Source organism: Trichosurus vulpecula, chromosome 2 (assembly GCF_011100635.1).
Source record: "Trichosurus vulpecula isolate mTriVul1 chromosome 2, mTriVul1.pri, whole genome shotgun sequence".
In the NCBI taxonomy this organism is placed as follows: Eukaryota; Metazoa; Chordata; class Mammalia; order Diprotodontia; family Phalangeridae; genus Trichosurus; species Trichosurus vulpecula.
In genome coordinates this window covers 356,851,382-356,878,191 of record NC_050574.1, presented here as the reverse complement: position 1 = coordinate 356,878,191, position 26,810 = coordinate 356,851,382, and the positions used below count along the sequence as shown (strand labels likewise).

Below are 26,810 nucleotides of genomic sequence, written 5' to 3'. Positions count from 1 at the left end.
TCCTTTGCTAGTTTCCCATTGGCGGTGCGCGTTCCCGAGGGGGCGGGACTCCCGGGGTGGAGACCTGCCTACTCTAGTATCCCTGGCGCGCGCTTCGCACTCCCCATCCTCCTTGCGCCTTCCTAGTGCCAGGCTCGCAAGGCTCGGTCCTGCAGCGCCCCTAGGCTGCCAGTCGGCGCTTCAACCACCTGCTCTGTTTAGTGGGGAGGGGTAGGAGAGAGACGTTGCGGGGGGGGGGGAGGGGGGGAGAGTTTGAGAGAGGGTGGGGAGGAAGGAGGAGAGAGGGAAGGAGAAGCTTACACACGCCTTCCAGTCACTACCACTCAGAGCCTAGTTCCCTTCGATCGCAGCTGCGGCTGCTACTGCTGCCGCTGCTGCCGCTGCTACCGCCGCCGCTGCCACTGCCACCGCCACCACTGCCTCTGCCGCTACCGCTGCCACCTGAGGAGAGCTGCAAGACCCGCTGTTTCTCATCACCTTTCTCCAGTGATTTTGTTCATAGCACCTGGGCTTTTTTTTTTCAATTGCGATTATTATTGCAAGAGAAAGAAATTAAAGAAAATAAGGACCACCTGCAAATTACAAAATTACTCAGTTGTCTCGGGTGGGGGGAAAGCTCTCGTGGTTCACCAGCAGGGAGGGAAACTGCTTTGGGGGTTTGTGGGGGAGGGGGGAATTGGTGGCACTGGCCGTTGGAAAGTTGCGTTCGAGGAAGAGGACAAGGTGCAGCCCCAGATCCTGGGGGGGGCGGTGTGTTTGTGCGAAGCTGCTGCCCCCCATTCCCCCTTTCCCATTCCTAACCTCCAAGTGGTACTATTACCGAGGGGACTAGAGGACGACGCCCCCCTCCTGTGAAGTGGACTGTGTTCTTCCACACAGAAGAGGAGGAGGAGGAGGAGGAAGAGGAGGAGGAGGAGGAATATGGCACCGACAGCAGCCCACTCCTGTCGACTGGTCGTAAGCCTCCTGATCTCTGCCGCCGTTCTTAGGCCAGGTGAGCAGCTGCGGAAACGTGGCCACTCATAATGCCAGGGTGAAGAAAGCGGGGAAAGAAGGGGGGTCGTTTCTTGGGACCTCCTCCTCCAGTATGCCCGGGGCTATGCGCAAAGGCATTTAGAGGAGGGAGGGAACTGGTTGTGGGGGGCCAGGAGAGTGCTCTTTTTGGAGCTGGGACCTGTCACTCGTGCCGCCTCTTCAGGCTTTGCTGGTTTGTTCAAGTTTGGGTGATGAGCAGGTGCACTCTTTGAATCTCAAATAACTTTATATAAAACTGGGGGTGTGGGAGTGATCGTGGGAAGACGACCTCTTTATCCCTTCCCCCTTTAGATCCCTATGTTTAGTGGCGAATTTTTTCTTCCCTCATATACTCTCTGAGTATCTCTGTAGTGTCTAAGTCCACGTCATTACCTTCCATGCAGTTTTTGTATCATTTAGATATAGCAGGAAATTATCGCACGCTACTTTTTTTTTTCTTGATGAGTCCCCCAGTAACTTCCCCAGGGCAGAATGGGTTGGAGATCAGAAGAAAATGACACGAGAGGGAGAGAAAACTTCATCCTTTCCCAAACTTGCTGCTTGAATATGGTTTTCCCTCCGTTGATGCGTGTGTGTGACCAGAGGAAAATGGAAAGGGTTACAAGCAACACACCAGAAATGGCATCATTAATGCCTAGGTTTGAGAGAGGTAGACGGATTGGTGGTTTGTGGTTCTTCCAGTTTGTGTGAGCTAACAGTTCTGAATTGTGTCTGACTATTCAGAGCCCTCCTCCCACCCCCAACTAAGATGTCACACAAAAACCGTTTCCTGACTTTCCACCTCTGGTCTGGCTCAAGTCCTTTCGGACCACTATGTCTGAGATAGAGCAGCCACTTGGCTGTCACTGTTCCTTCAGAGTGCGGCAGTTGCAATCTCCTTGCTTCCTCCTCTCCGCACCCTTGGATTTGATTTAAAATATAAATCTGTATCCAACGTATATTTAAAGTTTTTACATGTGGTCTGATAGCCAGTCGGGTGTTTCTGTTGATTATTTCTCCCTCCTTTAGATCATAAAAAGAAAGCCCACTTTCTTCTTGTAGCTCTCAACATAATTCAGAGCTCTTCAATTCTTTGCTAGGCAAAGCCATCAAACGGGTTTTAGAAGCTCCAAACCGCTCCCAGGCAAAAGGAAAAGAGAGAACTGTTTGTGGTGTGTGTGTGTGTGTGTGTGTGAGTGAGAGAGAGAGAGAGAGAGACGAAGGGAGGGAGGAGGAGGAGGAGGAAGAGGTTTGAGTGTGTTTTGGGTGGCGGAAGAGGAGTAGGGTGGGAGTTTGTCTCTCCCTTCTTTTTTTTTTTTTTAAAGTTGCTTTTCTGGTTGAGGTAATGACCTCACCTGCAGTCCTGAGGCAGACTGAAGACAGCCTCTGCAACAAATCTTTAGCTTTTAGGAGGAGGGCGAAGCCAAGAGTTTGAGAGGGTTTTAAGTGTGTGGAGGGGGTTGGGTGAGCTGAAAAGAGGGAGATGGACGGGAGATTAAGGAAGAGTGCAGTGGTCAAAGACTCTGGAAGATTTTAGATCTCTTCACTTTTCCACAGTCCCCGTGACCAAAAGGGAAGTGAGCTGGATAAAGAAAGCGGGGGGGGGGGGGGGGGGGGGGGAGGGGGTGAGTTAGAATGGCGTGGGAGAGAGAGGAAGCCTATACAATGCAAACCAAAAAAAAAAAAAATGAGCGTGTAAATTTTTCCAGTTTAACCATTTCATGACTTTTATGGGATAATATTAATTGATTACCTCCCTTCCCGCTGCTCCCCCCAATTTTCCTTTCGTTGCGGCTGCTGTTATTTTGTGTTGGACACGTCCCCGGTCAGGTTTCTCTGCACATTGAAAAGCTAAGCAGGGAGTGGTTCTGCCTCTAAAACGTTTCTTTCCCCCCTGCTGTGCAGTAGTCATTGCAGCGCTATTTATTTTAGCCCCGAAGGATTGTGTTGCCAGCAGTAAATGTACAACACGAACGCGTGAACAGTGCTGGGAGAGTGTATAATACACATACTGTCACATAGTAACAGGAGCACACACGCACTGCCTGATGCCAGGCTTCCTCTCTCGGCTGAATGGTAGGTCGGATATTGCAGACCTGAAAACCGAGAAGCCTAGTTATTGGACTCGCCTGTGTGGGAGCAGACCCCCTTTCAATATCGAGGATAGAGGTGTGAGGAGTGTGTGTGTGTGCTTTGAAAAGCGCAGTGTCGACCGCAGCAACTGAAAGTCTCCTAGTAGCTAAATGTACTTTCTTCAGACCCCTTTGAAAAACTGACCCCTGTGGGAATGCAGTATAAAAGCCTGGCACAATGGACCAGGCAAGTTAGATCTCTCCCCTCCCACCCCACCCCCCCTTTTTTTTCTTTTCTATTTCCTTTCCAGAGCTATTTTTTTTTAATAGTGCTTGGTCAGATTGGAAGAACAAAACAACTCCAGTTTGTGAAACTGCTCTACTCTCCCTCTTTTTTCCTTTGCTTTTATTTAGCACTCTAGCTTGTTATGACTTCTACTATCTATAGGACTCTCTATGAACATACTTTTGCCATGGGATGTTACTATGTACCTTTTGAGGTAGAGGATATTAATCACCAAGACTGAAGTGAATATAAAGGCTAAGGAGTATGTGTTCAGCATTCAAGGTAGAGAGTCTCATTATTCTTGTAGAAAGAGCGTCAGCCTGTGGTGACATTTTGTATTGCTTTACGAAAGGCTTTGCCTGATTATATTTACAACGATAAGAGGTTATTGAGGTAGTGCTGTGCAATTAACTGTTTCTCCACTGGGGTCACCTATTTTTGTCCTCCTTTTGAAGGTTTCCGAACAGCGTATCATTAAGACTGATTCCAAAATGGAAGTTTAACAACAGTTGTAACATGTTGCTGCTTACTCTTCCTGTGTGAATATTTTTACCAGACCAGGCCTTGAAATCATGTTTGACATGCTTAGTCTTGAAGATGTCGACCTTCTGATTTTTTGGTCATGTGCTGATTTTTCGATGTAGTAATATTAAAGCAAAACAAAACATACTTTCGAAAAACATTTGCAAGCTAATTATGTTTCTGTATTGTTTTATTCTCTGTATTTTCTTTTATATCAATCTGGTGTTTCTTGTGGTACAGTAGGAAATAGACAAGACTGGTAGTCTGGAGACCTGAGTTCCAGCCCTGGCTCTGCCACCAACCTAGTATGACCTTGGGAGTCTTTGACTTTATTCTTAAAATGAGTCGAGCAAGATAATTGCTAAGATCCCTTCCAGATCCCAAACAAAAAAATATTTTTATGACATAAAGGTTGAAAAGAGTTTCTTTGGGTAAGACAGGCAGGCTGATGCTTAAATTATTTCTTTCAAAGATTCAAATCAAAACCTTATAGGCAAAGTCAGGGAAAATTTGAGTTTTAAAGATTATTTTGGAAAAGTGGAAGGCAGCATGTGACATAGATAAAGGGACTCACTAGGTAGACCTGAGCTTAAGTGATGCTTCTAATCACATTCCTGTGTCACAAGGGGTCAACTTTCTTTATCTCTCAATCCTATCTACCCTTTAAGATGTTGAGAAAGGTGGAAGCAGTTTGGGGTGTTCCCACACCAATAAAATCATGTCTAGACCTCCTTACCATCATTACTACCAGCACCACTATTCTGCCTTAATCCTAGGAGAAAAAGAACTGTTGATCCTAGACTCCATAGAAATATATTAAGATTCAAGTTCTTCAATCAGGGAACTGGTATTGGGGAAATAAAGAGTCTAGTGAGAAATAAACTGGCTCCGCAAGAGAAGGTGCCATACTTGGAAAACTTTTGAACTTAAGAAAATTGTGATAGTTGGCCTGTCTGCACACAAATGGCAAAATGCTTTTAGTCAACCAGTAAAGAGTTCCTATACTAAAGCAAATGTTGTTAATGTTTCAGAGTGCAGAACCTTTTTCTCTATATGCTAAAGCTTGAAAAGTGGCTCCATTAAATATGGTAGAAAATACTTATTAGTCAATGTTTCTAATTTGAAATGTTTGAGGCTTTTGTTGATTTGTTTATAAGTATAGATGGAGATCCACCTGAATTTTTTAAAATATGATTGTTCAAGAGGGTCTCTATTCTAAGATTCATATGGTACCATATAACTGGCAAGGAGACAGGAAATTTGTGCCATTTTCAGCTTTTCTACATGCATGTGGTATGACTTTGGAAGAGAGTTACAGTAGCTCCTACATATTGTTCCATTCCCATGGGTAAAATCAAGCATCTTCGGGATGCTTGCTTACTCTTGTAATCATCTCATAGGTAAGGCTCTGTTTAAGGTATATATTTGCACAGCATTTTCAGTGCTTTAAATGAAACCTTGTTTTAAACAGAAATTTATTACATTATTTGCAGCACCTTTTTATTTGTTACAGTCAATGAACAATTTGAACATCGTATTGGAGAACATGCAAAATTGTCAAATTTTTAAAGTTCTCCAGACACCTTCCAAACCAGTGATCCTTGTAAAAACTGAGTGGCATTGAAGCTTTTCAGCATTACTGTATATCATATGATAGTATTTTGTTTTAACTGTTTTGATAGTCATTTTTTTCTAACTTTAACAACCACACCTCTCTTTGGTCTGCTTATTTACGTAGTGTCAAATAGTTTCAAAGACTTCTTAAGTTCCTTGAAGCTCTGGATTCAAGTAGACGATATAGTACTTATTCCAAACATACAGGCTCATAAGCATGGGGAACTTACAGAATATAGGAATGCTATATACATATACATATATATTCATGTATACGTATGTGAGCCTATACTTCTGTATCTGAAAAGGATATAGCTGTAGACATAGTTATTATATACAACAGCAGCATGATGTACTATATAGAGAGTTCCCTGATGTTTCCATCAGGAAGACCTATGTTCAAGTCTTGTCTCTGACAAATTATTTGTATGACCATGGGGAATTATTTAACCTCTCATTGCTTCATTGTTCTATGACTATGTTACAGGTGAATTGGGAAAGTTGGAGTTACTCATTTACATTACTGTAGGGAGTTTCCATACCCTTCCAAAATGACTAAATCGCTGACATGTGTGATGTGAACACAAACGTGGGGGAGATGGCAGGTATAAACTTAAGCCTACTTAATTTTAATGTGTTAGGGTCATTGACATGCAATTTCCTAAACATATAAAAAATCTGAACTGAGCAAATACTATTTAGAGAACATGTTTATCTATATTTGAAGTAACTGATAGGAATTTTACTTTTATATTTTAGCTTTGTATTCTTTTTTTAGTTAATAAGAGATGAGACAACAATATATATTTTCTCCACATCTTTCACAATATTCCTTCACCAGAGAAGTATTTTGTCCCCCAAATGGAGAACACAATCAACATTAAATATTTTCTCCTTTACGTATGTTTATCTCTTAATAGATAGTATCTTATGTCATTATTTGCAGTGTTGATCGAATCTTTACAAAATGGGGAAAACATTGTAATATCTAACTTCTACACGCATTATTCTTGTTAACATGTTTTCATCCATTTTGATTTCTTTGTTAAAGTATCACATGAATTATGCTTTCTCTTTTCCTTACCTTGAGCAGAATACAGTATAAGTATAAGTACTTCAGTGAGTACCAGCAGCAAACACATAATGGTATTCAATAAGCATTTATCAGTCCTAATAATAGCTTATGTTCTAAGGATGGAATTAGCCATTAATGCTCCCATCCCTTTTTTTCCATTCAGGTCTCAATTATCCATCCTAGTGCAGGGAATCAAAAGCATGAACAATCCAAAATGGCAAACGCGCGCGCGCACACACACACACACACACACACACACTTGTGCTTAATTTTTGGCTTTGACATATCTCGTATCAATATAAATAAGTCTTTTTACCTGAAATTCATAATCCTTTTCATTTTTTTTAATGAAGTCACATTATGAGTAATAGATTAGGTAACCAGACTATGGCTATATAGCTTCACTTTCTTGCTCCCCTCTCTGCTTTTCTTCTTATCTCATAAAGTCATAGAAGCTAGTTGGAGGCTTATATCCTTCCAAGGACAGGAGAGAATATTAAACATTTTGATTTAAGAGGCACTTAAGTATTTTGATGTAGAAGGCTTTCCCTTCTAGCTCCTACTGGTTTGCTGAATTAAACAGAAATTGTATTCATGTCAACAAAGGGCTTAAATAAAGAATAATCATAATTCATGTCAACAAGAACACAAAGCAAAATTTTCTGGGGATAAGTCCTAGAGTGAATAGTTCATTCTAATATTTTAGAAAATATTTGGGTAAGTATGCATGCTTTACACTTACAAAAATCATATTTCTAGAAGTTTGAACCCTAAACACAATATGACTTTTCTTCACTCTTAACTCCTTTGGAGTTATACTTCAATCCATTGCTGAGGCTGCAATCTCATTAATGTGCCTCTTTCTTATCCTTGCATAACTCTTGACCATTCCCCACTCCCAACCCAGAAAAAGACTAGGAAAGACTGGAAGAGCTTAGAAAGCTGAGACCCTCTGTATGGGATAACTGACCTCTCAATGCGTTCTGCTCCTTAGTCCTATTATTGTGACTTAACTAAATATATGTCTCAAAACAGAAGAGTAGTGTACTTAAATAGTGCTAAAGTATTCACCTCTAAAACTTGCTTTTCATCATGAGTGTTATTTTTAATAACTTTCTTGGTAGTAGTAGTTTCAGGGAAATATTATTGTGGGGTAAGAGACCCACTATTTTTATCCTTAACACCCATCACAACACCTTGCATCTAAAGGGTACTTAATAAATGTTTGTTGATTGATTGATTGTTAAAGTTACTTAACCTTATCAGCTTTTTCTGTAGCTCTGGGGCCAAGCCTGAGTCTCTCCCACACTCCGCTCTCCCAGCCCCCCACCTTCAGGAAAACCCATATTATTATCTAGAATGTTTTAGAAAGGCTTCAGAAATGCCTTAATCCAATCCCTCTCTTAAATTCTTTCCTGTACTAGTCAGAGGTATGGGCCAGAGGCAGCCTGTGGCCTGACTTTAATGGATGAACAGGAAACTTGGCCATGGATTATGAGATAATCTTGTCATTTGTTCCAGGCGTCTCCGAGTTGTCAGAGAATTCTATACAGTGAGAGTAAGATAATGGGACAGTAGTTACAAATGACACAAGTAGAAGGACAGGGCAAGATTTTACTTTCTCTTGCTCTAAGAGTAGGACAAAGGCCTAAAGGAGAGGGTTGGTCATTGTGACTACAATTCTTAAATCATTTTTAGTCTCGGTGCTTACATCTAACAGTTCAGAAGCTTCTAAATACACAATCTATCAGCCCCCAATTACAGGAGAGAGATTGTAGGATCATAGATTTAAGATAGCGAAAGGACCTTAGATGTATCGGAGGCAAACTCCCTTCTTTTACAGATGAAAGAACTGAGGCCCAAAGTCATGAGGTGATTTACTCCAAGTCATACAGATGGAAGATGCCAGAGCTGGGATTTAAACTTGGGTCTTCTGACTTCAGGTGCAATACCTTTTTAATTGTAACATGCTGCTACTATAAAGAGATTCTACTACTTTCCCTATGCTTTGGAAACTTAGCAGGTGGGAAGATAAGAAAGGAGAGAAGCAAATATAGAAGCAAGGAAGGCCACCAGAGCAATTGAAGCCAGTGACTCAACTATAAAAGGAAGAGGCAATTAGTACAGTTGTCCTGTGCAGTCAGAAAAGGGGAATACAGGGCACTTTCTCACAAATAAGTTGTTCCTTACCATTAACATTGCTTCTTCATCCTCAGTGTCTTCCAGTATGAGTATGGAGAGAAAAGGATATAGTTGTTTCAGATGGTTATAGGTGAGGGACTACACGTTGCTGAGAGAAACATGGAGTGAGGAACGAGATTGGATGGGAAGGATAAGACAGTGTTTTAGGGATTTGTCTTAGGAACACAATGTACTAGTTATGGCTCTGGAATTGAAAGAAAGATTGAAGATACTCTGAGGTTGTAGATTCAGAATCATAGAACTGGAGGGGTCAAGAGGAAGGAGTCAGGATTCAGAGTTATTTAGAATTGAGACAATTTCAGTACAGCAAACACTCTTGTAGTTTTCCCTTAGTTATAGTTGTAGGTATACCCTTGATCATTTTCATGCAAAATAGGGTTTTACTTAAAGAGTCTTTAACATAGTCATTTTAGCCTTAAAGGACTGGGCCTATCAGGAACACTTTAACTTGATGACATCGGAGATATATTAGTTAAAGAGAATGTGCCATCAGAAAATCTTATGTACTACTGTATTAGGCTGAGTAATACTAAAATTTACAAAGTTTGAACTTGGCTCGTAAGACAGTTGGGTGGAGGTGTTGGTGGCTGTGGCAAGGGGATCTGAATGATGAGTTAGATGAGTTGAAAATAAAGCAGTAAGAGGTTGGCATATCTGTCTTTCCTGAACCTACCTTGCATCTCAACTGCACCCTTTTCATCATTTTTTTTTTGGTCTGTCCTAGCCCCACAAAGATGTAACCCAAATAGTGAATAATCACAGTGGCTCAACACCATTCCTTTTGAATGAAAAATGCATGCTTCTACCCCCCACAGTCCATTTCACCTCCACGACACACATTAGAATAAAATATTTATTAAGTTATCTGTCATTTAGCCAAGTAAAATCAGAAAGAAAAGGTTTTGTAATTTCCTGCTATTTGAATATTTTAAAAGATCCTGTGTATTCTTTACATTGTGTCATTCTGTTGTGTTTTTGGAGAGACATGAGACCTGGAACTAGGTAGGTTTGATTTATCTGTAAAGTAGAAAAATTGGAAGTAATAGGATACCATAGTGTATTTTTTTCTTTCTAGTCATATGAATAACTTCTCTCATGTCTTCAAAGATGAATATTTGGGGAACAGAAAAGATAATGAACATGAAGCCGTTGAACAAAAATTGCATTGCCCAATATAGTCATATTTGTCATAGGGCTTGATGACATCCTACAAAACAAAATATTCCCGTTTCAAATATCTAGTATTTCCAAAAATGTCTCTGATGGGAGTTTCAAAAAGTAAATAAATTGTCCATCCTACATCCTTAAACGATTTCCCTTAGGCATGACATAGAGGGTTCATTAATAAAATGTTTGAAGAAACTCATGACCAAGATGGCTGTAGGGATATTAATATTTTGGTTACAGAAAAGGTCACCTACTAAAATATATAGAGGCATTGTGGTCTTTATCGGTGGAGGTACTTGCCCACACCACTGAAAATCCTTCAAGTATAAGTATGAATATAAAAATAAGATCATTTCCATTACAAATTGTTGTTTCTCCTTGGTCAAGCCATATTAATGGCTCATTTTCTTTAACAATCTCTTTCTTGAAGCTCTTCCTTACTCATTTTTAACCTTATATAAAATAAGAAAATAGGGAAATAAAATGTACACATATTTAGACTGAAATTCTGAGCAACATCAAAGCTCTTGTGTGATCAATCCCTAGTTCTGTCTTGAGGGGCTGGGAGGGCTCGGTGGCATGAGTGAAAAATGGCAGCATACCCTAGAATGCTTGCTATGACTATGGCTCTCTGATCAGAAGCTGAAGCTTTTTAATGTAGTTTAACTCTGAAGTTGTGCTACTTTGAATTCACATTCTCATCCATCTTGAAGAATTCCTAGTGCAAACTAGGAATTAGATTGTGTTTACCCTGCTATAAAAGCCAAGATAAGAGGCATCATGTGATTCCTAACACTATTGACATTGTACTTCATTGCGCTAGTGGTGAAGAATCCCGTCATTGTTTGTCCTTTGTAGGTATGATAAGTGATGAATTGTATAGGAGGACTAATTAATACTCTTTGACAATCTTTGGGAAGCACTTAAAAAAAATCCAAGTTAATTTTGAAGAGAGCCATTTTTATGGCTTTCTCAACAGAGTATAAAATAAAATATTTGTCAGGATTTTTAGAAGGTTCTCAAAAAGTTACCATCTACTGAAAATATGAACAATGCTCTCTACTACTTAATAGAATTCTCACAATATGATTTTTTTTTAGCTTTTGTTACAACTAAAAGTTAGAAAATTTATTTCATAGCTACTTTTATAGAAAATAAAAAAGTAAAGAACTTTCAAAAATACTTGTTAAAGATAAAACAAAAACTTACGCATTCTCTTTATAAATGGATACCTTTAATATGCTAGCATTGAAATTCACATAATTAGATGACTTCTTTTTGGAATTGGTTTGATATGTCTAAGTTTGTAGTACATGCACTTTAACCTTCACAAACATTTTCTGTACCTGAGAGAAGGTGTGCATAGTTTTTGAGAGGAATTTTTATGTTAGTTATAAGATTTATAGCATAATCTTGTAAACAGGTTTTCATGTTTTTGTAGGCTTAAAGATGATGAAAAATGGGCACGACTCAAAATATGAATAATACTTTTGCAAGTAGACCTATAAAAAGAGGTAATAAATATTTAGTTTTACTGTGGGTGGATTAATCCTCACTCAGCCCTATCCCAGTGGATGCTAATCTAGTACTCTAATGTGATAATTCTTTGAGGAATGTCTGCATAGTCTAAGATTAAATTGCGTTTCTTATCACACTAGAATGGCAAACCAGTATCCCTTTATTAAAACAAGCCCTGCATCTGCTCAGCTGTTTTTTTTTTTCTTTTACAGATAAGAGAGATGGCTCTTTTCTAAAGGAACTGATAAAATACTGAAAGGAATAGAGCTTCAGGGTGTGAATTGGAGGTTATCATTGTTTAGAACAGTTCTATAATATTTAGTTATAAAGAACTTGAACTGGTTTCCAAGTGTTTTCTACAGACAACTAGAGTACCATGAACCTACTTCCATGATAACCAACAAAAATTAATTTTGCTGCTTAATTTCCATAGGCCAATCAATTACTGCTGACATGGTTAAGTGGATCCATACTTCTAGATCAGCACTTTTCCATTGTGCAACCATAATATAATAGAGCTAATTTATTCATACTAGGAAACATTTAAACTGTGTGGTAATTTTCATTTTGCTGATGGCATAAATTATATTACATTACACTTACATTTGTAGATGTGTTTGATATATCACTAAAATATTGGGAAGTATATTCATATTAGGATATTTGATATTAGTAAATAAGGAGTATAATTAGTTGAGTTTTATTAGCTCACACATGTTAAAAAAGTAGTTTTAAAAATAATCTTGAAAAAAAGCCGTAAGAAATAGAAATAAGAAAATACCAGCACCGAAGTTGTCAAGATTAGATAATACAACATGTGAAATTATTCCTAGAAATTAAAATGTGTATTTCTTTTTAGACTTTATATAAGAGAGAATTGTAGTAATGACCTTGTAACGGAAAGAATATTTTCATTTATTATAATGATAATAATGATGATAGCAACATGTTGATATTAAAGGCACATTTTCTCAAATATAATTCAATAGAGGGAGCTCTTCTACCTTCTTGTTATATACATAGTTAACATTTCTACTTGTTAGAATTTTTCTTCTGGCTTCTGATTTAATAATGAAATTTATTTTAAACATAATTTCTTTTTTCAATTAAGAAATGATCCATTTTGAACCTAATAATTAAACATCAATAGAACTAAACTATTTACATTTAAATAAATTAATTTCAGCACGTAAATGGATTTATAATTTTCATTCATTTCAATTCTGTGTCCACTCCTTTTCATCCACATTTTCCTTTTACAGGGCCATAGTAAGTCCGTACTCTTCTTCTGTTCCTTTTTTCTGTTCTCATTATTTCATAGAGGTCCTAGATTCCTTGTACTTGTTTGTTTTAATTGCATTCTAGTATGCTGGTAAATATTTAACAACCAGCTCTTGGGGGGGAGGGGAAGTTCTCATGACACACATTTAACTTTAATCCAAATTATCAACATTTTCTCCTTTCCTGTATATCTAAACACTCATGAAAAGAATAAATCAAGTCCTGATTTGTAGTGTTTGCCAATTCTCAAAGTGTAAACGTTTACACTGAGTATTTAACAATCAGCTCTCCCCAGCACTCCAGCACTTTGTTAATATATTCCTCTCAGAGGCAGGAAGGTATGGGTCATGCCCCTTCTCTGATATGTACTGTATGATCCTGAGCAAGTCACACAATCTCCCAGTGCTCTAGGATACTCCTTAAGACTGCAGTTTTCAGAGAAGGTGCAGATCTTTGTTAATAGAGGGAGTTTCCTTATTTGGCATTTCTCTGTAACAATGAAAGGCAGCAGTGGCTAGAGTGGCAGGTGACACAGTGGATAGAGTGCCAGGCCTGGAGTCAGGAAAATTCATCTCCCTGAGTTCAAATCTGGCCTCAGACATTTATTAGCTGTGTGACCCTGGGCAAGTCACTTAACCCTGTTTGCCTCAGTTTTCTCAACTATGAAAATGATCTGGAGAAGGAAATGGCAAACCATGCAGTCTCTTTGCCAAGAAAACCCCAAATGGGGTCATGAAGAGTTGGACACAACTGAACAACAACAGTGATAAAACAATAAAATCACAGGTCCAGTCTCTATCCTACTGCTGAACATACAGGTTGCTTACATTTTTTAAAAAAAAACAGGCACAAATAATGCTGCTAAGAAAGTATTTGAACAAACAATACTTGCACATAGATGTATGATGTGTATATTCACATTATTAATATCTTTCTATACATACATATTTGTATAACAAGTGATATTATTTAGGTAACTTTTACTTCAGTCAATAAACATTTATTAAGCACCTTCTATGTGCCAGACCCTGTGCTAAACTGGGGATACAAATAAAAAGACAATTCCTGCCCTCAAGGAGTTTAAAATCCAATGGGAGAGGACCACAAGGAAGGTAAAAGGAGGGATTATGTGGCCCCTAAGGCATGATAGAGAATTCTAAGAGGTCCAGAAGCAGCAGTATAGCTGGTAAGAAATGGAGATTCAACTTCCTTTCTCCCAAATTCTACAAGTAATCAATTACATCAGTAATGAGTGAGTGAACCTGTTTCTGCACAACCCTGCCAGCATTGTATTATAGCTTTTAATTATTTTTGTCAATTTGATGAGTATGAGGTGAGATCTCAAAATATTTACTTTAGATCTCTTTATTAGTAAGATTGAGGATTTTATTTTCAAATTATGAGCAATGTGCTTCCCTTTTTTAATTTACGAAATTGATTTCCAATCCATGATGGAAAAATGGTTGAAGGATAGAGACAATTTTACTATGTGGCATTGAAGAAAGCCACTTAAGGAGGACAGTGAATGAGAAAGAATAGATTAAAAAAAAGAATCCTAATGGAGATTTAGAAGAAGTGGCCAACAATTTCTAGTATTTCATGTATCAAAATTAATTTATTTAAATGTAAGCCATTTCAAAACAAGCTAAATTAGTTGGATTGTTATGCTGTTCAGAGGTGGGAGTGGTCTAAAGGGAAGCCCATGTAGCTTCTGGCATAGGTAGTTATCAGGTGTGAAGCTTTGGCCAGGCTCACATATTTCCTATGGTTTGGTTGGTTTTTGAAAAGGAGAATTCAAGAACATATTGCGAAGGTGCTGATTCACTGCAGGGAAGCTTAAGGAGCAGGAACTGTATTCCACAAGATAGGGAAGGTAGGTCATAATTTTATTATTCTTCTGCTTGGCACCACTCTGTGGAGACTGGGGGAGGATAATTCAGGGCCTGGTTAAGGAGGCCCTTAGCTCTTAGTCCTTTGGCCAAGGCAAAGAAAAGAAGTTGATTAGCAGCAAGTTCCAGCAGCTTTCACATCTTTGCTGTGACCTGATTTATGGTTGGAAGGATAGTGAGGGAAAGGTTGAATAGGTGTCATACTGCTTTTTACTATGATAGGCCAAGAATTCCTTGGAATTCTGTCAGCCAAGAGACAAAGAAGGCAGGAGATGCCCATCTATTCAGCCCTGGCAATAGGTAAGGGGACTCAAAAGGAGTTTCCACTTCCCTAGAAGGATGCCAGGCAGTTCTCTGGGGCTTTGATACAGCTCTGAGGCCTGGATATGGGGACAAAAGGGTGTGACTTCTCTCAGCTCAGTCCAGTTTGAGATACTCTTTGGAACATTGGGGAAAGGAACGACTCCTTTCTAGACAATGTTTTTTCTAGGTCTAGGCCAGTACATGAGCCACAGGTGGAATAAGAAAAGCCCTCAGTAACTTTTGGCCCCTCTATCCAAATAGGCATGGATATGGGAGGTAGTAGATGGCTCCGGTTTGGGAGAGCTAAGGGGCATAATGTGACAGGTCAGGTTCATTGCTAGCTCAGACTCCAGGGCAGCAGGACAGGATGGTGCCATTAGAGTAACTATAGTGACAATCTCTCCTCTTTAGTGATTTTTGCAATTTTTTTTGTTTTCCATTTCATCTTTGTCCTCTTCCCTTTCTGGCTGAAAAAGAGGGGAGTAAGTAGCAATTCTTAATAGGTGAGAGGATTTGGGCAGAGCTGGTTCCTACGGCTTCTTGGTGCTGTGCTATTTTTTTAGGAAGGCCTTCAAGATGATTATTTTTGACCTATATGGAGAGTTTTACTCAAAATTTCAAAGTCTAAGCTTAAATTATGTTACAAAAGGACATGTTCATTAAGCTGATGATGGACAGGAATGAGGAAATACTGAATAAGCAAACTCTCCACACTGAGTTAAGTTGGGGATATAACCTATTGATCTTTTAAGGTAGATAATACTTCAGGAGGAGCAATGAGCATTACCGCATCATTAGTGTTTTATATAGTGGAGTAAATACAAAAGAGTAAACTACTTTTTGTGGTTACTTAATGTATATGTCAGGTCACCAATGCGTACATGTGTAATAATCACAATTCATTCATAGTGCCCTTAGAGGAGGTAATTTGGACTTACACAGGACCATTACTTCAGGTAAGTCAACTGAATATGGTTGCATAATGACCTTTAAATGCTCTTCATTGTATTCGGCTACACAAATGACTTATTAGCTGTAGGAGAAATTCTATAGGAGAAATATAAAATAAATATTGCATTTCAATTTTGAAACAATTTTTAAAGAAAAAAACCCAAAGATTCTATTAGGGGATGCCAAATAAAAAGGTATAGACCTTGGGCAATTTCCTGCTGTTTGACTCAGAGTTAGGTGTCTGTTAGAGAAGAAACAGGAGAAGGACATCCTAGAAAAAGAGGATAAATTTAGATGCTATCATTAGTGTTAGCCATTCATTAATCAGAGAATCATTATAATGATACCCACCTGGCTCTTCCTAAATATAGGGGATATATAGGGAATCATTAGTGCAGTGAAAAACCACTGGCTATTATTTTTGGAAACTCATAAAAATAACAGCTAATATTTATATGGTACTTTAAATTACTTTACATAATCCTCTCATTTGATCCTTACAACACTCTGGGATAGATACTTTCCCCATTTAACAGATGAGCAAACTGAGGACCAAAGAAGTTATTTTCCCAGAGCCACTTAGCTAATAAGCGTCCAAGGCAAAATTCCAAGCCAGATCTCCCTTATTCCAAGTCTATCATTCTTTCTACTATGCCACACTATCTCTCCTTGAAGAAAGGTGGTATCTCTAAAAATTAAAAGAGCAGAAATTATAGACCAGGATGCTTAACTTTAATGTTGTTATATATATTAGAACAAGTCAAACTTCAAAATTTTTTTAACTCTTAATTTTGTAAATACTTTGTCCACTGAAGTTACCATCTGGAAACACTACTTTAAAATTTTGTGGCAAAAAAATTATCAACCTGTGCTTGACAATGTTTCTCTCTGAATTTAGCAAACCTAGCCCTTGGATTACAGTCTTATGCAGTATGGCTTTGGTGTCCAACTTGAAGCATTTCTAGTTAAGTAAGAAGTGCCAAAACCTGTATTTCATTAGAATAGCCCTGGAGACCCTGGGGATTAATATGATTAATCTGAGATAAGAAGTTTAAAATATAAATGGATGATCTCCCTTTTGGTTGAAAATATTTTGATAATTTTGGATAATGTAGATGGGGGGAGATATTGAAAACACATTTCATTTAATTTGAAGTTCTGCCTATGGCTATCTTTTCTGGTCTAAAATAGTCTACAAAAGGGCAGATGCATAATTAAATAGATGGTTACAAAATTAATAGTTCAGTATCACTGTAGGATACCATATGGTATTTGAAAATGGCCAGTCTTGGAGCTACTAATGTTTAATTTAAGCAAGTCCACAGCCATTAATTTCCCATTATTTATAAATTTCTGTGGCATATATTTTAAAAGAGCTAAGATACAGTCCCTGCCTTCATTGCGTTTACTGTCTAGTTGAGTAAATGTTACACCATATCCACTAAAAATAAAATAATAATTTGAGAGATTGTTGCCACGAGGTAGCTCATATTGAGTTTTCAAGACCAATGAAGGAATTCCTAAAATGATAAATCTCTTGAATTAGAAGAAATTTCTGATGTCATCTTACCCAGTCCTTACATGAATCCCTGCTACAAAATTCTTGAAGAATTTCACAAGACAGTTCATCTGATGTTTAGAAAAGTTTCAGTGTTAGAAAGTTCACCCTTTTATTAAGCCCAAATTTTCCTCTCTGTAGGTTTCACTTGGGAGCTCAATTCAGTCAGCAGAATCTCATACACAGACAGGATCACCTTATGGCCTATAGGGAATAGCTTTTATACTCAGCCATTAAACTGAATTCCCTACATGAGGGTCATGAACAACTTTGTAGAGTATATGTCTATTTTATGCTTTACTCGACATTAATGATCAGAGAGCTATTGAGCAAGGTTATCTTTGTTATATCTCTAAAGGAATTCTGTGTAATTGATATATGCATAGGAGACACTTTCTTAGAAAGGAAGATTTTAAGGCTTAGTTTTTCTGTAGGCAGATAAGCAACTGCCTCCAAGGAGCTTACATTCTAATGTGGGAAGACTTTTTATAAAAATGATCTAAAAAGTGGAGATTAGGGAAGAGAAGTTACCTGCTCAGGGCCATACTGTCAACATCTGAAGTCCTGGGAATCAGAAGCAGAACCAAAGAAGGAATGATGCAAGGCTAGCCTGAGCCTGTCCGCAAAATGGATTCCCCTTGATGAAAGCACCAGTGGGAGAAGGGGAAGTCAGCATATTCTAGGCTGAGATCCCGGGGAAGTTTCAGGGTGAGGAGGCTGTTGAGACATGGTAGCACAACTGAGAGAGGAAAATACCTGTTCCCTTAAAATACCTTCATCAGGCAAATGTGACAATCCTGGACCTTTTGGGCAATAAAATGTGTACCTTGGTCAGAGGCAATGGTATAAGGAAGCCCATAGAGAAAAAAAAAAAAGATGTGTTCTTTAAAGGACTTGATAATAGCTGCCATAGTCGCAGGACTTAACTGATACTACTGTCCTGAATAAGCATTAGCTGAAGTGCAGGGCAAACAAACATCTTGTCCTATGATGGAAGAAGAATAGTATAATCAATTCACCTACCAGAGACAGATTGAGAACCTGGGATCTACCATATTGATCTTTAAAAGACAGAAGCACGAAGAATGACATTAAGAAGTGACTATATCATCCTTGGTTATTTCATATGGTACTATACCCCTCCAAAACCCCTTGTCCAGATTGAAAATAGACCCAATCCCTAATATCTGCTGATTTTTATAAGGGCATCAGCCTGGTTATTTAGTCCAGCAGAAGCAAAGAAGCTATTATTAAGTGCCTACTCTGTACCAGGTTCTGTGCTAAGCAGAGGGAATTTTTAAAAAAGGCAGAAGTCCTTGCCTTCAGGGAACTCAATCTAATAGGGGAGACAAGGAAAACAAAATACAACCAAGCCATATGTAGGATAAATGGGAAATAATTAAGAGGGAAGGCACTAGAATTAAGAGGGGTTGGAAAAGGCTTCCTGTAATAGAGAAAATTTTAGTTGGGACTTGAAGGAAGGCAGGAAATCCAGGAGGCAGAGTTGAGGAGGGAACACATTCCAGATTCAGGAGACAATCAGAGATAAATGCTTGGAGTGGAGAGCTGTATTGTCTTCTTCATGGAACAGAACAAGGATGAAGGTGTTGGAGAGAGGGGGAGGGCCATGTCACTAGATCAATGAGTAGGGTTATGAAGAACTTTGGGTGTATTGTGCCTTCTATAGGCACTTACTTGCCATACTAACTGTATATAGTGGGAGGAATGAGCAAAATTCTTCCATTTGTCCTGAACCTGAAGTGGAGAAGTTTTAATAGTCCAAATCCTTCTCCCCAGATCCCAGACCACTCGGTCAGACTCCTAACCACAGCCTAGGAATCCATATATATTAAAAATTCTTATCCACTAGCACCTCACAACACCTATGAGACTGGCTGACATGACAGAAAATGACAAATGCTGGAGGGGGTGTGGAAAAATTGGGACACTAAAGCACTGTAGTGAACTTGTGAAATGGTTCTACCATTCTGGGGAGCAATTTGGAAGTATGCCCAAAGGGCTATAAAACTGTGCATACCCCTTGACCTGGCAATGCTACTACCAGCTATGTATCCCAAAGAGATCAAAGCAACTCTTGTAGGGCAGCTATTTTTTTGGTGGCAAAGAATTAGAAACTGAGGGGATGCCCATCAATTAGGGAATAGCTCAACAAGTTGTGATGGAATAGTATTGAGCTATGAGTAATGATGAGCAGGATGGCTTCAGAAAAAACAGGGAAATTTGATGCCAAGTGGAGTGAGCAGAATCAAGAGAATATTTTACATAGTAACAGCAATATTTTAATGATGATCAACTGTGAAAGACCGAGCTACTCTGATAAAGAAAATAATCCAATATAATTCCAAAGGACCCATGATCAAAACTATTATCCACCTCTAGAGAGAGAACTGATGAACTCTGAGTATAAACTGAAGCATACTTTTTCACTTTCTTTATTTTTCTGTTTGTGAGTATGCCTTCTTTTATAGCATGGCTAATATGGAAATATGTTTTGCATGACTTCATATGTATAGTAAGTATCATATTGCTTGCCTTCTCAAGAGGTGAAGGAAGGCCAGGAGGGAGGGGGAGAATTTGGAACTCTAAATTTTAAGAATGAATTTTAATTTTTTTAAAATGTAATTAAGAAATATTTAATGAAATAAACAATTTTTGAAAAAATCTTCTCTGCTCTATTCCTCAAGGCTCTCTTACATATCAGCCATGTAGCCCACTGAGAAGACTTGGCAGAATTCCCATACTAGGTTGCACAGTGGATAGAGCAGTGAAGTAGGAATCAGGAAGACCCGAGTTCAAAAATGGCCTCAGATGCTTACTAGCTGTTTAACCCTAAGCAAGTTACTTAACCTCTGTCAACCTCAATTTCTTTAGCTGTATAGTTACTATCTCCCAGGATTATTGTAAGGATGAGATAACATTTTTTTAAAATGGTTTGCAAACCTCACAGTACTATATAACTATCAGCAATTACTACTACTACTACTACTATTAATATTCCCTAGAGTATCCTTGTTATTGGCTTGAGGTCCAGTTTCTTATGTCAGGCAAAGCCATCATTAAACCAAGCAAAACAAAGTTCCTCAAGACAGAGGTCCTTTGGGCTAGTGGAAGAAGGGCCTGAGACTAAATGTCTCAGCTTCCAACATCACAACCCCCTCTGATACTACTGGGTAGGGCTGCTGACACCTCAAAAGGATGATGTTCAGTAAAGTGAAAGGCAACAGTAACAAGTAGAACACAGCAAAAATAGAACCCCAAATACAGCACTATTGTTGTTCAGTCATGTGACACTATTTGGGGTGTTTTCCAGGCAAAGATACTAGCAGAGTTTTTCATTTCCTTCTCCACTGATTTTACAAATGAGAAAACTGAAGCAAATAGGATTGTGACTTGCCCAGGGTCACACAGCTAAGTAAGTGTTTGAGGCTGGATTTGAACTCAGGTCTTCCTCACTCCAGGCCCAGTACTCTATATCCACTAGGCCACCTCACTGCCTTAGAAAGAGTGGTTAAATTAGGTGATCTCTCAAGCCTTATTGCATTCATATTCTGAGATAATTAAGTCAGACAGAAAAAATATCTAGGGTTCACAAATGTCCTTCAAATGTATTGCCAATTTTGTGTTGTTGGGTTTTTTTAGTTTTGTTTTTATAAATCAAATATAACTGAATAGGTCTTGCCTTGTTAGAGCCAAATGTTATGGCAAGTTGTCACAGCTGCAGTGGATATGATCCTAATGCTGGTTGTGTAATCATAATATCTACTCTTCTCCAGGTGAATTTTCCATCTTTCTGTTTATGTGTTAGTATTTCTTTTCATTTTCTGTTTATTTTTTCCTCTTTCCTTATGATCGAACAGGGAAGGGGTTTCTGGGCTAGTCATGAGACATAGAGTTAACTTTCCTGGCTTCATCTTATGGCAGGTCTCCAACTGTGTTTTTCTTAATTGCGAGACACTCAGTTGGATCAATTGACCTAAGGAAAGGTACCTGAAAAGGTTTTCCTTCTTTTATTATAAGTGTGATTATAAATGATGCTTTCATTTATAGTAAAATTTTTAAACCCCATTACTTAGTACTTAGTGCTCTTTGGATAATAAATCAACAGGAAAAATAGCTTAGGGATATTTTTGAGAATCGTGCCTTAATCTAGAATATGAAGGCTTCAAAGGAGATCAAAGTGGAATTCCAAACGTACAGTATAACAGTAGTAGAATCTCACTGGAATTTAATTTGAAGGCAGATATTGACTCAAAAGAATTATATTTGAAAGGAAGAAGAAAAATAGATGGTATTCTCCTTAATGAGTCTGTCTAGGTTCTGTAACAATGATTATAGAGGCCTACTTTGAAAAATTCTATACTTAACTTTTTTTTCTTTTTTTGAAATCTTCCTTTGATCTTGGATGACTCTAAACTAAATATTTTAATCAGAACAAGTGTCCCATTTACCCTATGTTTTACTCACCTTTCGATTCTGTTTGGTTTTAATGAAATGTTCTTTTTAAACCATTAGAGTTTTTCTCTTTCTTCTAGTAAAATGGCAGAAGATGGCATCAAAGTTAAATGATTCCAATTAGAGTAGGCAGTATTAGAATAGATAAAGGAGTTATGATGCGATGAATCTTTTGCAGCATATAAGTCTACTTTGCAGACTTTATGGGGGGCTGGGGAAATCATTTCTACTTGTAAAAAGATCACATGTTTCTGAACTGGTATTTATTAAATGTAAATGTTTTCTTATATTCCTAAGTAAATTTAGGAATTATTCGCTTATTTTAATTATATAGGGATTAGAATAGTCTAAACTATATGGCTTCCCAAAATTTTAAATAAATGTTGGAAATATATCACACTGTAGAATCTCTAATGCCTCTTTCACATTTCTAGAATGGGTTAGCTGTCTAGGAAGACATTACATTTAAGTTATTAATCTGAGCATTTTATGCAGTACCAGTAGAATCATTCAAATCAAAAAAATGTCAGGGTTGGGAGAGACCTTGGAGGTCATTTAGTAAGGCTCTAAAAAAGTGTAACTCCCTATGAACCAAATACATCGTCAGAAAGTGATTTAACTTAGGCATGAAAGTAAATAGAACCCTTGGAATATTTTGGGGAAGTGCAAAATATATTTGAAAAACAGCAACCATTAATTCTATAAAAGTAGGAATTCTTATTCAAGTCCTCAAAAAACTCTAAAATGAGACATTTCACAATGGACCAATGTCACAGTAGAAAAAAAGCAGTGGACTTCAAGTCAGGAAGCATAGATTTGAGTTCCAGGTGTGCCATTAACTTGTTATGTGTCTTTGATCTAGGAACTCCTGACACCTGACTTTTCTGATTTACTCCTGCAATATTCATCATTGCTAGTGTACACAACAATGTTCTTTGGAATCGGCAACAATGGCTCCAAGGTTTTGAGATTAGTGGCATTAATAGAATCAGGGAAGTCCTCAAAAGAGATTGAAGTTGGTTCAGCATATCTTTAACATTAACCATATTTTATTGCATTCTTATTCTTTGAAAATTGGAATTCACATATAATGCTTAAGGTAATTCATTTCGAATGGAATATTTGATTTTTATCAGGGTGCTCTATTCACTGACAATGCCTAATGATGAAGACTTTCTATTATCAACTTCTTCAACTTTCTCTTCTCTAGATTAAATAATCTCAATTCACATAACCTTTTCTCTTAGGACTCATTTCACAATAGTGAATCATTTTCATTGCCTTTCTTTGGATCCTGCCCAAATCCTCTGAATATTCCTTCAGTTTCATAGTCTTACTCTACCATTAGCCAAGGATAGCTTTGTTAATAAATTCTCACTTGTTTGGCTCATTGGCCCAACTTTCTTCTGAATTTCTGCCAGGATATTCTGATATTCATTTTTTAGTCCAAAGGAACAAGATTGATTGTGGTGATAAAGGGCAGGGAGGGAGATGGACTATTAGGGACCTGTGTCATTGTCCTACATAGTGTATGACCTAGTGTCTAGAGAGGTCCATTTGTCTGTGTTACAAGTTTAAAAAAATGATTTATTAGAAACTTAATGTTAAACATCATCGAAACAATTATACTTGACTAATAACTACTTATATTTAATAAAATTTAACTCAAAAAGTATTAAGATGCTTTTTTTAATCTTCTAAGTTCCTGTCAAGATCTTTTAATCCTTTTATGCTTATTAACTTGCTCTCATATGCTCATAGTGAAGAGGTAGAATTATTTCTCCACTCTTCTGGTTTTATTTTTTTCACTTTGAATTTTTTCACAAAGCTATTTCCCTAGACTTCTTTATATGAATTATTTCAATTTAATTTTAATATTTCATCACATTGATACACCACAATTTATATGTTCTTCTATTTGGGGGTATTTATGTTGCTTTCAGAACCTTTTTCAATTATATGTAATGCTGCTATAGCAACCTTTGAACAGATAGCTCATTTTTGGTTGTTTGTGATAGAAGAATTGGGGCATATTTCCAACAATGGAATTATTGGGTCTAAGTGTATGATGATTTTTCTGACTTTTACTGTGTAGTGTCAGGTTGTTCTCCAGAAAGGTTCTCCAGAAAGTTGGCAATGTCACCAACGATGAATTAATATGTTTTGCTCCAACTCCTTTGGCATTGAACATGTTACTTCACTTTTACTATTTCGGTGGGTTTAGGGTAGTTGTTTTAATTTAGATCTTTTTGAATAATTAGTGAGGTTGATATATTTCTGCTTTTGAAAATTATTCATATTTTTTGACTATAGTCAAAATGTACTAGGACTTTCCATTGTGGCTATCAACAAAGCTGTTTATATTTTAGTGCTTACATTTTAATTTCAAGTATTTGTCATAAATATTTTTCTGATATTTTTCTTTTCCTTTTACATATTTATTACATAGAAGTTGTTTATCATCATCATCGTCATCATCATGTAAAAGCATATCTATCCCCCCGAATAATTCCAACCATTTGTTGAATCAAAATACATTTCTCTCCCTTCTACCACTGAGATAAGTTCTGCCTTCCATTTTCTCTCATCTTTTCTGGAATTCATTTTTTATGCTTCAGTCTGTCATCCAGCTGGAAATCACTTGCGTATAAAATGTAAAATGTGGCTACAAATTTCTTTCTCATCAAATCACCAACAACTTTTACGAAGTGATTTATTCCTTAGTTTTTATTTTCTAATTATTTTTCAAACATTAATCCTTTTTATTCATTTTCTAGGATACCTAGAATAGCTATTTCATTACATTGATATATTTTTCTATTTTCCCTCAATACCAAAGAATTTGATGTTCTATGTTGTAATATATTTTGAAGTCTTGGAGTTCAAGCCTCCCATCATCAGATTTTTGTTCCAGTGTGCCCCTTAATATTTTTGTATGCTCGTTTTCATAACGATTTCATTGTTTTTTCCAGTTCTACAAATTCAAGACCCCCTTTTTAATTTCACCATTATGCCTGCCCAAATATTATTACACCGTTTTGGCTAGAACTTTGAACTTTAATATAAATTTAACTAAAGCAGCATGATGTCCTAATAAATCCATCTTCCTACATATAATCATATTAAATGTCAGAAAATTAGATGTTTCAGTTATCTTGGCAAGAGGATCCAAAACTAGTGCAGCAAAATCACATCAAATTGCAGATTCTAAGAGTTGGAAGGGACCTCAGAGCCAATCCAGTCTATCCTAGAGATAGACTAGGTCAAACAAGGGACTTGCTCAGAGTCACAGTAAGTTTCACAGAAGTGGGAACCCAGGTCCTCAGCCCCCTGTTGGAAAAGAGCCTTGGATCAGATGTCCAGAAGTTCTCTTATTTGGGGAACTACTTTCATGGCTCTGCTTTGGGATTGCCCAAAGTTTATTGTAGGTTCTCATTCACAAAGAGTTGGAGATACAGGGGAATAAGATGCTGATGTTCCTAACCAACACCTATAGGTCTCTTCCCCTGCTAAAATCGATTGTATAGATAATGAATAATAATGACCATTCATAAATATTTCTTCCTTGGAACTAGGACCCAGAAAAGGAGTCCTTCAGGGTCTCTGGTCCTTGAATTAATAAAGACCCTTATGCCAATGTAAGTAGAGATTGAAAAGAATACAAATAAGAAGAGGCTATTGGGAGATTTTGAGTATAGAATGCCCTTGGGGGAGTGGCTTTCTGGGTTCAAGTGTACCTGTACTGTCTATGAGCCCTCTGCTTTGGACAATTACCTTTAGGAAGCCCCCTCTTTCTCATACTCTGCATTTTCTTAAACTACTCTCTCCTGGCTTACTTCCCAACCTAACTCCTTCTCCTCAGTCTCCTTTGCTTAACTCATCACTCCCATCATGCCCCCTGCCTTGAGGTGTTCCCCAGGGTTCTATGCCAAGGACCTTTTACCTTCTTCCCCTATACTTTCTGCTGGGTAACTTCATCAATTTCAAGGGATTTGAGCATCATCTTTAGGCAGATGACTCTCAGATCTAGTTATCCAGCCCCAGCCTGTAGTCCAAGCTTCAATCCTGTATCACCAGTTGCCTATTGGACTTTGCAGACTAGATTTCCCAGGGACATCTTAAACTTACTGTGTTTAAAAGTGAACTCTATCATTGTCCTGAAACCCTCCACTATTCTAAGCTTCCCTATTTCTGTCGAAGGTACCACCATCTTTCCAAGGTCTCAGGTTCATAATCTCAGCATTATCCTTGACTCTTCACTATTCTTCTCTTCACATATCCAATAAGGTGCCAAATCTTTCAGTTCCTACCTTCACAATATCTCTCACATTCAACCCCTTCTCCCCATTCAAACAACCACCATCTTATTTCTGATTCTCATCACTTCTCCCAACATCCTTCCAATTGGTCATGTGCTTCAAGTTTCTCATCAGTCCAGTCTATTTTACACATTTCTGACAGAGTAATCTTCTAGAAGTGTAGATCTGACCATTTGACTCCCCTACTCAACCAACACCAATGGCAAAAATGTCTCTAGAATAAATATCAGCTTCTTTGTTTAGCTTTTAACGTCCTGCTAATCTGGCCTCAACTACTTTTACAGCCCCATTAGATATTACTCTTCTTCCTACACTCTCTGATCTATCCAAACTGGCCTTCTCTCTATTCTATATAGAGTATACTCAGTATACTTTACCTTCTGTCCTTGTGCTTTTCTACTGGCCAGCCCCCATGCCTGAAATGCACTATGTCCTTACCATAGCTTCATGTAGTCACTCTCTTTATTTAAAATATAGCTCAGACACTGTCTTCTGCCCCTTTTCTTAATCCACCCCCCACAAATACTAGTGCCCTTTTCCCCACAAGTTCCTTGTGTTTAAATATT

General features: G+C 37.9%; 1 protein-coding gene across 2 annotated transcripts in view; it reads left to right on the top strand.

Annotated features, from left to right (window-relative positions):
• The first annotated feature begins 243 nt into the window (after positions 1–243).
• Positions 244–26,810, top strand: part of ALCAM (activated leukocyte cell adhesion molecule) — a 262,053-nt gene continuing 235,486 nt past the window's right edge. The window contains exon 1 of one of the 2 annotated variants that reach the window (XM_036746786.1): positions 244–994. In XM_036746786.1, coding sequence (XP_036602681.1) covers positions 922–994 — 73 coding nt within the window. In that variant the 5' untranslated portion in view covers positions 244–921. The remainder of the gene's footprint in view (positions 995–26,810) is intronic. The other variant, XM_036746785.1, reaches the window with a different exon arrangement.